The sequence below is a fragment of the Peromyscus eremicus genome, chromosome 8a (genome assembly GCF_949786415.1).
Source record: "Peromyscus eremicus chromosome 8a, PerEre_H2_v1, whole genome shotgun sequence".
Taxonomy (NCBI): Eukaryota; Metazoa; Chordata; class Mammalia; order Rodentia; family Cricetidae; genus Peromyscus; species Peromyscus eremicus.
The window spans coordinates 11601489-11618872 of NC_081423.1; the positions used below are offsets into that span (position 1 = coordinate 11601489).

At 51.2% G+C, this 17384-nt stretch overlaps 2 protein-coding genes and 2 non-coding genes across 6 annotated transcripts; all 4 read right to left on the minus strand.

Annotated features, from left to right (window-relative positions):
* Window positions 1–579: 579 nt before the first annotated feature.
* On the minus strand, window positions 580–652 carry Trnar-ccu (transfer RNA arginine (anticodon CCU)). The gene has a single exon. It is a non-coding gene; the product is annotated as a tRNA-Arg (tRNA).
* Window positions 653–2140: 1488 nt separating this feature from the next.
* On the minus strand, window positions 2141–2213 carry Trnar-ccg (transfer RNA arginine (anticodon CCG)). The gene has a single exon. It is a non-coding gene; the product is annotated as a tRNA-Arg (tRNA).
* A 6282-nt stretch (window positions 2214–8495) lies between these two features.
* Window positions 8496–9402, minus strand: LOC131916685 (caspase-14-like). The gene is made up of 2 exons (XM_059270125.1): window positions 8889–9402; window positions 8496–8802 (listed from the first exon to the last, which is right to left on the minus strand). The coding sequence occupies exons 1-2, from the start codon at window positions 9015–9017 to the stop codon at window positions 8599–8601; spliced, it is 333 nt and encodes a 110-aa protein (XP_059126108.1). The 5' UTR covers window positions 9018–9402; the 3' UTR covers window positions 8496–8598.
* A 936-nt stretch (window positions 9403–10338) lies between these two features.
* Window positions 10339–16961, minus strand: Znf213 (zinc finger protein 213). Of its 3 annotated transcripts, XM_059269160.1 has the most exons (7): window positions 16823–16961; window positions 16039–16244; window positions 14254–14767; window positions 13334–13493; window positions 13113–13183; window positions 12866–13031; window positions 10339–11790 (listed from the first exon to the last, which is right to left on the minus strand). In XM_059269160.1, exons 3-7 carry the CDS (start codon window positions 14650–14652, stop codon window positions 11126–11128), a joined length of 1461 nt encoding a protein of 486 aa, XP_059125143.1. In that variant the 5' UTR covers window positions 14653–14767; window positions 16039–16244; window positions 16823–16961; the 3' UTR covers window positions 10339–11125. The 3 variants fall into 3 exon arrangements, with proteins under 3 accessions (XP_059125143.1, XP_059125144.1, XP_059125145.1); XM_059269161.1 differs by lacking the exon at window positions 16039–16244; XM_059269162.1 differs by having other exon boundaries at window positions 13334–13451; window positions 16039–16961.
* Between the last annotated feature and the right edge of the window lie 423 nt (window positions 16962–17384).

A 17384-nucleotide genomic window follows, 5' to 3' on the forward strand; every position in this document is an offset into this window, starting at 1 on the left:
TTTGGTTTATAATCAATAAGAATTTCTCCTTTAATCCCAGCACTGGATTAAAGGCAGGTGAATCTCTGTGAGTTTGAGGCCAGCCTGGTCTACAGAGAGAGTTCCAGGACAGCTAGGGCTACACAGAGTAACCCTATCCCGAAAAACAAACAAATAAACAACCACAGAAAAAGACTTTTTAAAAATCTATAACCTAACCTGGAGTCAAGGTGTACATGTGTAATCCCAGGGTTCAGGAAGAAGATGCAGAAGGACTGTGAGTTCGAGCCCAATCTGGTCTACATAACAAGACTCTCATAAGAAAAAAAAAAGGGGGGGGGGGGGATCGCAATAAAATTGTAGTCTAGACTCTGAACAATTGTTGTTTTAATATCAACTCATAATTGGTGGTTCATAAAAGTAGTGCAAATGCCATCACACGGTATTTTGTAAAGTGAAAACATGTATTTATTTGAAAACAAAACATCACTTCTAACTTGAAAGGTGTGCCAAAAGCTCTCGAATTTTGAAGCGTTGTTTCGTTTCTCCTTTACACGTTTTGACTTTCCAGGTGTTTAAAGGTCTAAAACACAGCCTTCCTACCCCGGGTGGGACTCGAACCCACAATCCCTGGCTTAGGAGGCCAATGCCTTATCCATTAGGCCACCGGGGCTGACGAGAAGAAGGTGTTATGTATCTTTCACTAGTTTCTTTCCGTTCTTTCTGCGGGTATCTTGTGTCTCTACTACTTCTCACGAATCGCTGCCCTTTTGGCAGCCTTTCGCGTCCATTCTCAGTGAAGGCCCCAGCTCTGATTAAGTCAAGGCCCCGGAGCACCCTTGGGATCTAAAAGGGCACTTGTGAAGAAGAAAGTAAAAAAATGCATCACTGGTTTTATCTTAGCTCATTGGTCTAGAGTGAGTATAACATCCTTCTGTGGTGCAGTGTCCAAGACTCAAATATTGAATGAGCCCTTTGACCCGGTACGGCGGGTAGGGAAAACGTGTTTGGGATGCAGACTTACATGGGTAATACATGTGTTTTGCAGTGCCGGTTCCCTTTCCAGAAAGAGTGTGCACTGTGCTCGGCCTCTGTCCGGTCCTCTCCCTCTGTCTCTTCGACCAAATGCTACTTACTTGGTAGGGACAGGTCTTCACTGTTATTCTTTGTAGAGTATACAGCTGGCCTATATATTTTACTTGATACCCTCACCCTCAAGAAGAAGAAAAAGAAAGAAAGAAAGAAAGAAAGAAAGAAAGAAAGAAAGAAAGAAAGAAAGAAAGAAAGAAAGAAAGAGAAAAAAAGAAAGAAATGAAAAAATTCTGCGCAGTGAGCCCAGTTGGAAGAACCTGAGATCTTTGGCTTGAGGCTGAGTTCCAGCCCAGTTACATTACCCTCGGGTCCCTTTGGCTCTCCTTTAGCTCGTGTGTGTGTGTGTGTGTGTGTGTGTGTGTGTGTGTGTGTGTGTGTAACTGATCTAATTTATATTTACAAGCCTCATTAAACCACTGTAACATTGAAGAGCAAATGACTCCCCCAAGCGCTGGCCACCTGAGCCAGCTTCCCGACCTCGCCTTCTGTAGCTCCGCTAGGAGTGGCGGGGATGAAAGACGTTTCTTTTTCCACCGAATCCCTTGAATAGAGATTCCTCCCCAACCCCCAGGAGAAAGGTCAACTCAATCCTGGACATATTCTTGCTATTTAAAAATTTACATTTACATTGGACCTGTAAGGAGACAGCTTTTTTGTTGTTGAGACAAGACTGGCCTTTACTCTCCTGCCTCCACCTTCCAAAAGCTGGGTGGGATTACCTGTGTGCCTGCACAAGGACAGCCTCGCATTGTGAGAAATCTAATCTATTAGATTGTTTCACGGATTTTAGAGCAGTGAATTTTATATATCACTGCTTTAACTATTTTCAGATTTCTGTTCAGCGGCATTAATTGCATTCACCACATTGTGTAATCAACCGGATAGGCTACTGAGTTTTTTAATCCAAGTGTTTTTAGCTTGCCCTTCGGACAACTCCCATCCCTCCTGCAAGCAACCCCCTTCCTCGACGTTAATTCCTGCTGCTTGTACCCCGTGCGGTGAAAAGAAGAGAACAAACCCAAGAACGGGGAATTTTTCAGTGAGATTTATAAAAACTGTACACTTGCAGCGACCACGAAGGGACTCGAACCCCCAATCTTCTGATCCGGAATCAGACGCCTTATCCATTAGGCCACGCGGCCCTACGTTTGCACGGGGGTTAGTTCTTCCCATAAGGCTTTCTCAAGAGCCTACTGCGCATGCTTAAACTAGAGAAAGGTCCCGCCCATTGGGCTAATCTATCTGGTGTGAGATGCTTGGGAGCTTCAACAAGTTTGAATCGGTCTGAGCCCTCCTGGGCAATCCGCCAGTGGAAGCCCTCTGGATCCGAGAAGCTCGCCTTTCGGACCTCCTCCCCACTTGCCGGCCCTCAACTCAGAGGATTACGGACAATCCATACGCTTGCGCCATCACGTCACTGGTGTATCCGCAATGGTCTCTTCCAGTCTGGGACCGGACTTGGCTCGCCTTTCCTGCATCTTGGTGCCTAGAGCCAGGTGGAGATTGAGAGAACTATGGTCCCTGAGCTGGTTCTTCGCAGGACTTCTTTCTCCCTAGGCCACTCCCAGCATATGCAGGCCAGCCCTGTTAGGTTCCGTAGTCTCAGATGCGAGGCACAGACCCAAACCAACCTCTGGTCCCCAGGAGCACAGCTGTTCCTCCATCTAGTGCCAGGTACTTTACCCGTTATCTCACTTATTAGAGAGAGCATGAATTTCCCGGAGCACAAGGATCGTGAACAGATATTTATTGCACGCTATCCGAGTTCCCATGCCCAAGATGCTGCATCGATGACAGAGTGCTGAAGGGGGATGGATCGGAAGTAGCAGGGCTGTCAGTCCTATAAACAGAGCCGGCGCCGGAGAGAGCTGCGGATCTCCAAGCAGACCTTGCGCAGCTCATCACTGTCTGGCCCCAGCACATCCAACTCACATACCCTCCTGTTGACCTGAGGAACAACGACACTCAGCTAGGCCCCGAGGGACTCAGTCTGGCACACCCACTGCAGTCCTTGTCTGCTGGGGTTTCTTTGTGGGGAGGGGATGCTTTCTGAAACAATCTCACTATGTATCCCAGGCTGGTCTCAAACTCTGAGATCCAGTCACTACTCTCCAGCTACAGGCATGCCCCACAACACCTGGCTCTTGCCTGTTCTGTAAGCCTAAAATTTCAAGTACTACTTAATCGTCTTTGAGCCTCACACTGCCCCAGAGGTTTAACATGAGTTCCTTGCTCTACTAAAAAAAGCCCCACCCAGTGGGAAAGGCTCCCTACTCCCATATATACTGCTTCTGAGTTGGTCTGACCAGGGGGCCATGTGTATTTGACCATTTCATACTGTGAGCGCCAGAGATTTCTCCTAGTAATAAAGGTGTTTACTATCCTAGAGAGAAGGGGGGAACACAGAGACAGAGAGAGACAGAGACAGAGACACAGAGACAGAGATAGCCTTCTCCTTTCCCTGGGGTAAGTGGGAGATAATGGGAACACTGCCACCAACCCAGCCTTTCTTTCTCTGTCCCTGTCCCTACCCTTCACACCTCTGTCAACAGCTCAATGACATCTCCTCCAGGGTTGGCTCTGATGACCTCCACCAGCGTCTGGACAGTCTGAGCCCTTTTCTTCATCCCGATAGGCCACACAGCCTAGGTCAGGGGATAGGGCCAGAGAGTCAGTCAGCCTTGGCCTGCTGCCCTCTGCTTCCCAACCCCCAGAGGCCTATTGTGGGTGGGAGGAGTGAGAAGGGCAAGCAGGGGGATTCTGGGTATCTGGCTTGAGACCAGAACAGGGCCAGGGACTTCTTGCTGATATTTGTAGAGTATCTGGGTAGAGTCGATGCAGAACAAACATTTACTGTGGATTTGCTAGGTACCAAGCATTGGACAGGGTCCTGCGGCAAACAGACCTGCCCTGTCCTTGAAGACCTTCACAAGTGCTTGTCTAGTAGGCACTTGACAAAAGTGTGCCACGGTTACTATGACTACTGCTGTGGGATGTTCTGTATGGCAAATGTGTTGCTAATTAGTCAAATAAAACACTGATTGGCCATTGGCTAGGCAGGAAGTGTAGGCGGGACAAGGAGGAGAATAAAGCTGGGAAGTGGAAGGCTGAGTCAGAGAGACACTGCCAGCTGCCACCATGACAACCAGCATGTGAAGATGCCGGTAAGCCACGAGCCATGTGGCAAGGCATAGATTAATGGAAATGGATTAATTTAAGCTGTAAGAACAGTTAGCAAGAAGCCTGCCACGGCCATACAGTTTGTAAGCAATATGTCTCTGTGTTTACTTGGTTGGGTCTGAGTGGCTGTGGGACTGGTGGGTAACAGAGATTTGTCCTGACTGTGGGCCAGGCAGGAAAACTCAAGCTACAAATGGCGTCCAACGTGGTGGCAAGAGTTTCCACCTAAAAACTGAGAACAAAGATTCTAAAACGGAGCTAAAAACAGTTCCTAATTGTCTCTCTCAAATTGAGCTACTGGTGGGAGTGAGGCCTCTGCAAGTGGCACATTAAGCTGCGTGGTGGATTTGACCTTTGCTAGTACAAAGCAGAAGAGATTTCTGGGCTACATGCTGCTTGGATAAAAGCATAGACCCACGATAGCTCCCAGAGCTGGTGGTAAACGTAGCCATGTTGGGAAGCTGAGGTGGGCGGAGCCAGCATCCACAGCTGCTGCAGTTTAAAGCAATAGATTCACAATAAGACAGATTCAGATGTAATAGTTTACAATGTGTGTAAAAGATACGTAGGCTTGAAAGAGACAAAAAAGGTGATATATACAGTTATATAAAAATACATAGTTTTAAAAAATAAAGTCTTTAAAGAGACAGTAAAATTAATATAAAAAATAAGCCACATAAAAATGGATATTACACAGAGAATCTGGATTGTTGTTGTCTTTGGGATTTTTAACTGCAGAAAAACATTTGATTGTAAAAGCTGTTGAGTTATGCCAAAATGTATATTTTAAAGGTACCTTGACTTCAAAATTTGGATATAAGGATATGTTGCTTTGGAAAGGAGACTCTGCTTTTGTTCCCATAGAAAGCCAAAGGCTATGGATTTGTTCCAGATTAAGATACATCAGGTTTGACCAGCCAAGACCCCCTGAAAGGTCTCCGATGACACCATGGCCCAGATGATGCAACATCCAGAACCGTTTCAAGGCAACTGGCTCAGACGATACAGCCTCACGGACTACTCCATGATCCTAAAATTTTGTTTGTTTCCCCATAAGATACAGCGCCCCCCTCCAGCATGAAGTAGTAAGAGAAGCTACGCCCAAATTCCCAAATTATATGTAATTTTACTTTGTTAAGGTTAAAACCTTCCTTTTTGAAAAAAAAAGGGGGGAAAGTGCTATGGGATGTTCTGTATGGCAAATGTGTTGCTAATTAGTCAAATAAAACACTGATTGGCCATTGGCTAGGCAGGAAGTGTAGGCGGGACAAGGAGGAGAATAAAGCTGGGAAGTGGAAGGCTGAGTCAGAGAGACACTGCCAGCTGCCACCATGACAACCAGCATGTGAAGATGTCGGTAAGCCACGAGCCATGTGGCAAGGTATAGATTTATGGAAATGGATTAATTTAAGCTGTAAGAACAGTTAGCAAGAAGCCTGCCACGGCCATACAGTTTGTAAGCAATATAAGTCTCTGTGTTTGCTTGGTTGGGTCTGAGTGGCTGTGGGACTGGCGGGTGACAGAAATTTGTCCTGACTGTGGGCCAGGCAGGAAAACTCAAGAATAAACTGTGGGAGAAGATGGTTTAACTGCAGCTGGGCTGGTGCCTCTGCTCTTGCTGATACTAAAATCATACAGGTCTCAGGGCAGGAAGCTAGGTCCCCGATAACTTACCCTCAGCAGCTGCGTAGACAGTAAGGATGTCTGCTTGGCTAGAGCTTCCTGGAGTGGAGGGAGGGCTGCCTGAAAGAGTCAACCCCCTTTAGCAGCATCCTGGAACCCTGACTGCCTCAGGTCTTGTCATCTCTGGTTCAAGGGCAGCACAGGGCCATGCAAAGAGCGCAGGACAGATGGAAAAACCACAAGCCTTACAGCATTCAGGCTGTATGAACTCAAAGAAGCGAGTTCTCCTTGCTGACTTCATATTGCTAGGTCACTTAGGTCCCTCCCTGAGTCTTGGCAAAGAAGGCGCAGAGGTGATAGCACAACCATGATAGTCCTGGAAGTATGTCATGAATGATTCCCACCACCAGTGTGCCAAGCCCAGGCTCTAGAAGGAAGGCAGACCCACCTGGGGCATCCACATAAATCTGGAGAACATCTGCCTGGGTGGGGAGGACTGGGGGTGCTCGCAGCCAGCACTTGTACCATGGGCGAGCTCTTGGCCTCACCCCAGGGTCCCTGTTCCCTGGAGAAGGAGGGAGGCAGATACTTTTACTCAGTGGTACCTCGGGATATTTCTGGGTGATCTAGACTCCATATAAATAGTGGGGCAGGCTTACAGAGCTGGCAATAGTCATCAGGGTCAAGTTTGTGGGGAGGATGGAGAGGGGACAGGGAAAGGCTAGTGGGCAGGCTTCCTGGAGGAGGTGGGTGGGAAATGGGGGAGGCCAAGGGCTGGCAGAGGAATGCCAGGGTGGGTGGTTGGGCTTAAGGCAGAGCCTCTTACCACCACGGCAGGCCTGGAGCAGGAAGATCTTAGGGCGGCCCTGCAGGGCCTGACAGCAGCTCAGCTCCTGTACCAGCATCTCAGGGTGTACTTCTCGCCCATCAGTACCCAGCAGCTGCCCCTGTGGCCCCCCGTGAGCCATCAGGGCCACCAGGGCACAGCTCACAGGGCCCTTGTGAGTGTCCAGCTTTTCCTGGAACTGAGCCAGCTCCTCCCAGAATGCCTGGAGTGGTGAGGGCAAGGTCAAGGTCTGAGCCAGCCCCTGGCTGCTCTCCATGGGGCTGGGGGCCTCTTCAGCCTCTATCTTCGATAACAGGGCTTCCCAAGGCAGAGAAGTAACTGTCATATGCATGGAGCAAGAAGTCAGAGGCTAGACATAAGATGTATTTCCTGCCCGTGATGTGGGAGAAACCCAGGGAGGAAAATTCCAGGGTCCTAGGGGCAGAGCGCCCTTCCTTCCAAGCACCGCCAGTTTTAGACTTCCCTGACCTGGGCTGTAGGGTCTGTCCTCAGGGTGACCTTGAAGCCCAAGGCCTGGCACAGGTCCCCCAGTGCTGCCACATCATGCTGTGTCCCAAGCCGGTCTTGAATCACAGCCAGTAGGAGGGCGGCCCTGGTCCCAGACAGGTCATACTGCGCACTTGGTCCGGAGTCGGACTGTACGGAGGGTTAGGACACACAGTGGGCTGAGGGGACTCCCAGTCCCTCTTCTCCCCATCTGGATCTCTCTCAGCCTCCACCCAACCTGCATCTGCCCACACAGGACCAGCCTCTCTCCCTGCCCCTCACCTCTGGCCTCCAGGGCTCCATATCTCCCAAACACAGGGTCCCCCGCAAGGAGGTCCTGAAGACTGGGCAGTAGGTATCCCCAGCAGGCTCTTCAGCCACTCTGCAAAAGAGCTGGAAGGCGGGGCCCAAGGACCCCTCAGAGAACTGTACCGTTAGGGATGGGGGTGGGGCTGCAACCCAAACAGAGGGTCAGGATCCTGTTCCAGGGGAAACGTAGCCAGCCCAGATCTACTGCAGGCTTCGGAGGTCACATGACAGGGGGAAAGCGGGGAATAGAGAGGTCAGGATGGACGTAAGCAAGACCTAGGCTCTGACTCACACTCAAGTTCATTATCTCACCCTAGGGATTAATACACACAGAGGCAGGACCCTCCCTGGAGGAGCACAGGTCTGTGGAGGAGGACTCCCAAGGTGGCATCACCTGGAGAGGGGCTAGGCTGAGAGAGCCCACAGCTCTCACTTCTACACCTCTAGGCTACTCAGACACCACTGAACTACCTAGCAAGATGTTCCGACCTCAGGACCAACCCTAAGCCTATCTCAGCCACAGGGCCTTTGAATAGAGCAGATCAGCAGTCACTGCCTGCGTGCCTGTCCAAGGCTGAGACTGAAGTTTCACTGTAGATACCAGCACAAGGAAGGGTACCACTGAGGACAGTGAGACTGGCCAGGCCACCAGGGAGGGCACACCACATCGAGGGAATACTTCGGGCAAAGGCGTGGGGTGTAAAGGAAGTTTGGAGTCTGGGTGGTCCCGTGTAGGTGTAAAGGCATGTCCTGCAGCCCATGCATTGTGTGCAGCTGATAAAGGTTTTCAGAACAGATGCAACAGAGTGTGAATACATTCAGCTGTAACTGGCTCTGGGGAGCCAGGAAGATTTAGGCCCCGCCTTCCCTTCCTCTGGGTCCCCCACCTCCGTCAGCAGCTGCAGCAGTGACCAGTGAGGATGTTGGCTGCAGATTTTCTCCAAACCTGTGAGGAAAGCTTCAGGCTCCCGGGCAGCTGGTGGAGAAGCACCACAGGGCTGTGTAGGTAGACAGAAGGCCCCAGCTTTCTTGTCCATCCCCCACCTTCACTTTTCCCTCCCAGAACTGGGGTCACTGCCTAGTCACTCACCCTTGAGGCCACTGGAGAGCAACAGGAAGATTTTGGGGCAACCCTGCAAGGCGCCACAGCGACTCAGCTCCTGAACCAGCTGCTGTGGCCGCCTTAGCTGCCCACTGGGGGCCATCAAAACCACAAGGGCACACCCCACAGCACCCCTCTTGATATCCAGCTGCTCCCGGAACAAACTCAGCTCCTCAAGGAAGCTCTAGGAGAAAGAGGCAAATCTGGTGAGGCCCCAGCTAAAAGTGAGTGCTGTGGCTAAGGGTTAAGGGTTGTGGGGTGAATGCTCACCTGGACTGGGACCTTCTTCTTCTCACAGTTTTCAAAGCCCAGAGCCTGGGACACACCATCCAGGGCAGCAACTGCAGTCACAGACACCCCGGGGCTGCTGAGTATCAAGGCTACCCTTGAACCCTGCATACTGTATTTCCCCTGGGAAAGGAAAAGCCGAGCTGGGCTGGGCTGGAGCCCAGCTGGGTGTTGGGAATGGGCTGGGCCAGGTAGAGCATCTCACTACCTGTCTCCCCACGCTGTCCCAAGCATCCACCAACTGTGCAGCCGCCTGTAGGGTCCCAGACACCAGGAAGGCCATGAGGACCAGGTGGGGCTTCCTCCAAGCCCAGAGCTTACTCCCTGGTTCTGGTTCCCTGTACACTGGGGCCTGACCCTTGCCCCCTTCTACACACGTTTCCTCCTGTCAACTGCTATGATTCCGTCTGGACTCTGTCCTTCCTTGGTAACCCTGGGCTCCACTCCCCCAGCCCAGCTCCCTTCTCCAGCTCGACTGATAACTTCATGGCTGGCATTCGTGTGTTCCCACCTGAGCCATGAGCTTGAGTTCAATTCTATTCTTAGCCCTTGGCCCATGTTCCTATCTGATCTTGTTACACCTAAGTGTCTCCTTTAGGAGGGAGCGGCCAGCTCTAAAGCCCTGTACTGCTCCCAGCATCCTTTCCCTCTGTCCTCCATGGGGCAGCGCACAAAACCCAAGCATACAACAGTGCAGAGCTTACAGAGGCAGGAATAGGCAGCTGACGGGGACCTTCTTGGTCAACAGTACGACCTTGCTTGCTTCATGTGGGGAATGGGGATGGGTGAGACCACAGGCCGATGTGATAAACTGGGGGCTGGCAGAGAAAGGAACCTGAGGGCAAACGCTGGCACACATGATCAGTTAATAAGGGACAGGAACATCTCGTCTCTGTCTATCCCCAGGCGAGGCCCCCTGAGGCTGACAAACTAAACCAAGAGGATCAGCAAGCGTCAGAGGAGTGACTGGCCCTGACCAGGCACCACCAGCTCGGTGTAGGCCCAGCTCGTACTGGGACAGGGGAGGGGTGTTGAGGGCTGGCTGGGAGGAACAGCTGGACTCCTTTGGACTGATCAGCCTCTCTGACTGCTTCCAGCTCACACAGGGCAGTTCTGAGCTCTGACCCCACTGAGCAGTAGGCAGGCGTGTCCCCTCATTCAGTCCGTCGGTCCCACTTTAGTCCCTGCTCATTTCACCAGGGCAAGTGAAGGAGGGCCTGACAGACTCCAAGTCATGCTTGGCTCCTGCTCTTCCAAACCAGGACTGCGCTGACTGGGTGAGTCACAGGGCTGCAGAGTCACAGGGCTGCAGATACAGGATGTGGCTCCCCCTGGTGACTGCATACACCATGACCATTAGTGTTACCGAGCCAAGAGATAACTTCCATGCCCCCAACTCAGAAAAGCCAGCCAAAAAAAAGACAGCCTCAAGGAAAGTTTCCATGTTTATTCAAACTCTTCTGAAGCCCACTGGGCCGAGCCCTCTTGGAGGGTCCATGGTCTGTCCCTGTTAATGTGAATCTGCACACAACGCAGATTAAAAACATGGAACACAGTGCTGGAGGAGTCAGCTACCAAGTGCTGATAGAGTGCTAGTGTTAAGTACAACAAAAGCCACACCTCTGGAGGGGTGGGTGCTCTCCAGAGTCAGCCTGCTGCTATAGTCAGCCAGACCACCTGCAGGCAAGTGTGTCTGGGGTTCACAGCAGGACAGCTAGGCAGCTTCCTGGGGTCAGTACAGAGTGGTCACAGGTTGGGAGGGAAGAGAGGGAAAGGCCAGGAAGCTGCTATGACCAAACCCAGGACCTAAATTCTCATTGGTGTGGGCCCATGGTCCTTCCCAAAGCCCAGCAGTCCCCTGAGGATGGAGGCCAGTCCCCACTGGAAGGCACAAGTAGACAGAAACAGGGAGCCTCCGGCCAAGCAAGGCTGGAGGTCCTGGAGAGAATCTCTAGGTCCTGCCCAAGGCCTTACACCACCTGATACTCAACTGGAAACTATGAAGCTCCAGGAAACAAGTGGAAAAGAAATCCAGAGCAGGATGGGGAGAGACAGGTGGGAGGATCCTGGGAGCAGGCAGGCCAGTTCTGAGTACGGGCCCCTTGGGTCCCTTGATAGGCTGGCAGTGGTCACAGGCAAAAGGAGAATTCTCCAAGAGGAACAAAGAGAGGCTGGGAGGAGTGTCCACCTCGCTGGGCTGCTCGGGTCCCACTGACGACTCACCCCTCGGATTGGGCCATCTTGGCATGCAGGCTCTGGTGCGCGATGAGGTGTGCACGCTGCTTGAAGCTCTTGTCACACTCGCCACAGCCAAAAGGCCGCTCGCCCGTGTGCACACGCCGGTGGTCCAGCAGGTAGGAGCGCAATGAGAAGCTCTTGCCACACTCGCTGCAGCCGAAGGGCTTCTCGCCTGTGTGGATGCGCTGGTGGTCAGCCAGGTAGGCGCTGCGGCTGAAGCTCTTGCCACACTCAGAACAGGAGAAGGGTTTCTCACCCGTGTGCACGCCCTGGTGACGCACCAGGTCAGAAGAGCTGCGGAAGCTCTTGTCGCATTCAGGACACTTGTGTGGCTTCTCACCAGTGTGCGTTCGCTGGTGCCGGGCTAGGTCTGAGCCCCAGCGGAAGCGCTTCCCGCACTGCCCGCAGCTATGCGGCTTCTCAGTAACTAAATTCCGAAACTGACGCTTGCGAGTAGGCGGCCGGCCAGGACGAGCTACCACCAGCGGGCCCAGGGCTGTCCTCGGGGGGGTTTCACTCTTCCAGACCTCTGTCTCAGCCTCCTCCGGATTCCAGGACATACTCACTCCACAGTCAGTCTGTCCCAACAATGCTGTCACCGCCTCCTCCGGAGGACCTCTGTCACTCTGGCTTTGGGATCCCAAACCTGCAAGGAGGGGAGAAGCCTCTTTTGTTCCCCTTGATTTTGGGACGGGAAGAGATTTAAAGAAACTCGGGGAAACCTTCTCAGCTTTGAGATTCAGGCTGCTGCGGCTCAGACAGATCAAGCCTCAGTCGTCTTACCTACAAAATGACTAGACAGACCAGCAAGATGGCTGAATGGGTAAAGTCACCTGCTGCCAAGCCTAACCACTGAGACTGAGCTCCACTCAGAACCTACACGGTGACAGGAAAGAATCAACTCCAGAAAGCCATCCTCTGACTCACACATGCCCCTCTCTGTACTGTACACAAAATAAACATATTACAATGTGATTTTATTGTAAGAGTCCTTTTTTAATGAGAAGATGATAAAAGGCTAGCAGATGAGCAGTTCTGAGGCAGACTTAGAGAGCAGATGAGCTGATTCTGAGGCAGACGTAGAGAGCAGCTGAGCTGATTCTTCCGTAGAGGCACCTGCTATTACAAAGACCCTCTGCCTGTTCCCCACCCTGTGGCTGGCCAGTGCCACGGCCCACGGCTGAAGCCAACGGCCCATTCCCAGTCTGTAACCCGAAGGCAGCAGTATGTGTAGCTACTGTGGCCCCCTATTCCTTAAGCTCCAGCTCTGCAGACACAACACACGGCAGCCTTGCACAGAAGGAGCTCCAAACCCACTCCCAGTGAGACCAGGGAATGCTGAGAAAGGGCTTGACTAGGTGTGGCTTCAGGGTGCAGCTAGGGTTCCAGCTTGTTTTGTTTTGTTTTTAGCATGACTGTGGCTGACAAGATCCATCAAACTCACTGAATCTCAGACTTTTGTCTGGGGACAAACACTGCTACATACAAGACTGAGATTTGACTGAGAAAATGCCCTTACAAGCCCCAGCATGGCGCTAGCACAGAGCTGGTACACAGAGAACACTGTCAACTGGTCACATAACCCACAGAGACACACGCACTTGAACACCATAGGAGACTGTTGAGAAGACTCAGAAAAAGCTAGTTTTAGAACCCAGTTCGGGAAGGGTGGGGAGAAAAACCAGGATTACAGCAGAAAGAGGGCCCATAGATCTGCTTACCGAGAGCAGCATTCCGGGAGTTCTCTCTCTTTATGTCCCAGAAGAGATCCCTCTGAGCAGGGTCCAGGGAGCCCCACTCTTCTCGGGAGAAATAGAAAGGGATGTCTCCCAGTGCCGCAGGTTTTTGGAATGGGGAGATGTGACCCAGCTCAGGTCTCCCAGGCAGCTGTGAGTGGGGACAAGAGGGTCAAATCACACATTCAACAGCACCAAGCCTGCAGAGAGAACCAAGGGACCGCTCACTCACGTGAACTGCAGAGCCAAAGCCAGTGTCCATCACCTCTCCTGTGTGTCCTTCCTTAAGAACAGGAAGCTGGGCTGAAGGAGAAGAACAGAGCTTCGTACAGCCAAGGTCAGGGACTGAGGTGATGGCTTCGTCTGTACCGCATATGTACACACACCAAATGCATGCACTGAAGAAACCTAGGCCCTGTGTAGCCACCCTGCTCACTGAAGAGTCTTACTCACCATGGCTAGGCTGCCCTTGGGGTGCAGGCAGCTGCTTCTGTACTCTTGCTTTCTGGGGAGGCCCTGCGCCTTGGAGTCCCCGGACTGCTGCCCTAGGCTCCACTTCCGAGAGTCCATCCTGTGTAGTAACCGTAATGCGCCCATTAGCCCGGAGACCAGACTGGAGGTGGGGGAAGGAGGTAGGAGACATACCCATTAGGAGGCTGGGGGTTGGGTAGGGAAGAGATGAAATGGAGGCCCAGAAAGAAAGAGAGAAGAAGGTGACATCAGGCAATGTTTTATACTCAAGGATACTTCAAGATCAAGGGGCAAGAACCAATCCCTGAAAGGCTAGTTACAGCTACTTAGTGAGGGAGAAAGGTGTGTGTGGGGGGGGGGGGAGCAGTGGTGGAGGGTTCCTCCTGTCAATGGCAGAACTTCACACCCTAGCTGCTCATTCGCATGTCTCCAGATGCTCCCAGGGTCAAGCACTCAAGACAGCAGGGTACCCTTCAATGGCTCTACCTTCTCATACCCTCCCATGATCTGATGCTTATCACCATATTTGACTGAGTAGAGCCAAACATGAATAGTTGTATGGAGCTTAAAGCCTTTCTGGATTCACTGGGGAGGCAGAGGTAGGTGAATCTCTGAGTTCAAGGCCAGCCTGGTCTACAGAGTGAGTTCCAGGACAGCCTGGGCTACACAGAGCAAACCTGTCTCAAAAGAAAAAATTAAACCTTTCTGGACCATAACCACTTTAAATCCAATGAAGTCATGAAAAATAGACTACATTTACTTAAGAAACACATCATATGCTGCTACGTTGGGATTGTGTATGTGCTTCCCTGGATTTGGTATTCTCCCTGTCCCTGGAGAGACTTGTCTCCATGAAGACCGCCTCTACTCTTCAGGCTCCTAGTTATGGAAAGGACCCTCACCTGTGGCCAGGCTTTCAATGACTGATTCTGTATGTCCTCCACCAAAGCGACAGCTTCGTCACCACTCCCGAGGTGCTGCCTCTGCACCTGGGCTTGGATCTCCCCTGGCAGCACAGCCAGGAACTGCTCCAGCACCAGCAATTCCAGGATCTGCTCCTTGCTGTGCAGCTCAGGCCGCAGCCAGCGACAGCAGAGCTCCCAGAGCTGGCTGAAGGCTTCGTGTGGCCCACCCACATCCCTGTAGCAGAACTGGCGGAAGCGCTGCCGGCAGGCTTCTGAATCCCTGCTGTCCGTCTGCTGGGCAGGTTCCTGCTCCCAAGAGCAATCTTCCACCTTCACAATCACAAGTCCTTCTTCCTCCCCAGGAGCATGGGCTTGGAGCTCCTGGAGGGATGCCATCCCCTGGCCGAAGGCTCAGGGCTAGTCAGCCTTAGCTTGGGGCTCCAGAGTTGACCCTGTCAGTCTCCTACAGGGATTCTCTGTGACAGCTGGGCTGGCATCAGGACACATATGCCTTTGGAAAAAGTAAAAGAACAGTATTTGAGGAAGAGTGGAATACATCAGTCTGGTACAAAGTCTAGGGACGCTGGCACATGTATTCTTTTGTACCTCTAAAGCCTCTTTAGGCCTGACTGTAATGGTGTGCTCTACACAGACCCACAATCCTTTATCATTACATCTGACATCCCAAATCTGGGTTTTTCATGGCCCATTTGACGGCAAAACCTAATCCGACTCATTGGGAAGCACTACTGCACCTGTTGGTATGAGCATACTTTGATCTTCATTTATAGTAACTGCTCAGGCTTAATGGCGGAATGAAACATGTGACGAGGCTGTAAAGATTCCCTGAGCCAGCTGACGTGTAGCTCAGCGGCTACAGTGGGTGCCCAGCCTACGCTCCCCAACACTACGTCAAACCGGGTGGGTGGTACCTATTTGTAACTCCAGCACTCGGTCATCTGCAGCTACGTGCAATGTCTGAAGCTGTCCTAGGATCTAGAAGACCCTGGTGTGTGTGTGTGTGTGTGTGTGTGTGTGTGTGTGTGTGTGTGTGTGCATGTAGGAATCATTTGAGGGCTGAAGAGAGAGCTCGGGGGTTAAGAGCATTTGTTGCTCTTACAGATGATCCAGGTTTGGTTCCCAGCACCCACACAGTGACTCACAATTATCTGTAACTCTAGTTCTAGGGGACCCAACGCCCTTTTCTGACTTGCTCAGGCAACAGTTCTGCAGGTTGCACACGCATCTATGCAGGTACAACACTCATACACACAAAATAACTAAATCTAAAGAAAAAAATCAATCATTGAGCTATTCTTTTTTTTTTTTTTTTTTTTTTTTTTTTTTTTGGTGGTGGTGGTGGTGAGTTCAAGACAGGGTTTCTCTACATAACAGCCCTGGTTGTCCTAGAACTTACTCTGTAGCGCAGGCTGGCCTTGAACTCACAGAGATCAGCCTGCCTCTGCCTCTGCCTCCCAAGTGCTGGGATTAAAGGAGTGTGCTGCCACTGCCCAGCTATTCTTAAGGTATGTTTTCAGCATATATGCTTCAGTTGTAAAAACTTTCACTGGATATATTGGTACATGCATGGTGATGTATATATGTAATCCCAGAACTATAAGGATCAAGGCAGGAATGCCCAAAGTTAGAGACCAGTATGGGCAATAGAGCAAAAACGGTCTCAAAAATTTTTTTCTAATTATTGTGTTTAATTATGAATGTTGTCTCAAGTCCCTCTACTAATAGGTCATACTGTTATTTTTCTTAAATTTGAAAACTTACAAATTGACAGGGCTGGTGAGATGGCTCAGTGGTTTAGAGTATGTGTTTCTCTTACAGAGGCAGCAGATTCAATTTCCAGCATCCACGTGGAGGCTCGCAACCATTTTTAATTCCAATTCCAGGGTATCTGACGCCCTCTATTGGCCCTCCTCAAACACTGCATGCATGTGGTACGCTTAACATACATGAAGGCAAACACAAGACACCTAAAATAAAAAATCTTTTTAAAAAAAGCTTACAAATTCCAGAAACATTTTACTCCAGATAAGGGGTAGTATTAGAGGCCTCATGAACACCATTCAACGCCATGTATTTGGATTTTATGTTGCTACTGCTTCACAATATTCTCATAAGTGATTCGAATTTTTGCCTTTTTTATTTCAACAGTCTAATTAGCATGAGCATCATAATTTAAAAAACGGGAGGGGAATGTTAATATACCAATATATGTTTCATTTGATTCACCAACAATCTGATATATGACGTGCCGTATTTTTTTTCCTGTGCTTTTTACTGAACGAAAATTGTTTTCTGTGTGCTTTACATAAATGAGATCTTAAGGGCCTACCACTTTGGATCTTGCGTTTTTCACCTAGCAACGGTTCTTCATTAGAGCACCTATAAGCTTCTGCGGCATGGGGGTGTTGCAGTTTCTCAACCAACCCGAGTGATGCATTCGGGTCATTTCCAATTCTTCTCCACTACCACAAGCACTTTATTTACGCTTCTCTTCTCGAGCCTTCTGCCTCACCCTCCAGTGACCGAGGAGAGGGCCGGGACTCACCAGGGTCGCTCGACAGGACGTGGGAAAAGGGGACGGTCCCCAGCAGCCTGGCGAGGCGGCGGGCTCAGCGGTGCTACCCGGGGACCCGGAGAGCAAGGAGCCGCAGGCGGCCGCACTGCCCCGAGGAGCGTGTCCCCTCCGGTGCCGAATCCGCTCCGGTCCCGCCCCCAGGACACGCCGCCCAGAGCCAGGGGACGGGCAGCTCCCCCACCAGCTCCCGGTGCCGGAAGTTCGCGCGGGGCTCGCCGGGAAACCAGCTGGCGCATGCGCGGGGACAGCGTTTGGAAATTTTACTGTCCCGAACGCTGTCTGTCAGAGATGAGTAGCCAATGAACAGGGAGAATTCCCAGGGCTGGCCAACCTGGGAAACCCTGGAGCTAGAGGTCTGGAAGAAGTCTCTTTTTCGCCTTCTGGGTCGCGCTTAGTCTAAATCAGGTCCTTGGGAGGTCTTGGAGCTTCCTGGAAAATGCAATCTAATCAGAGATGGAAGCCTCCATCCTGGGCAGCAGCCCCTTCCCACTTACTAGCATTTCCATCCGTACTGAGCTGAGGAGCAGGAGTC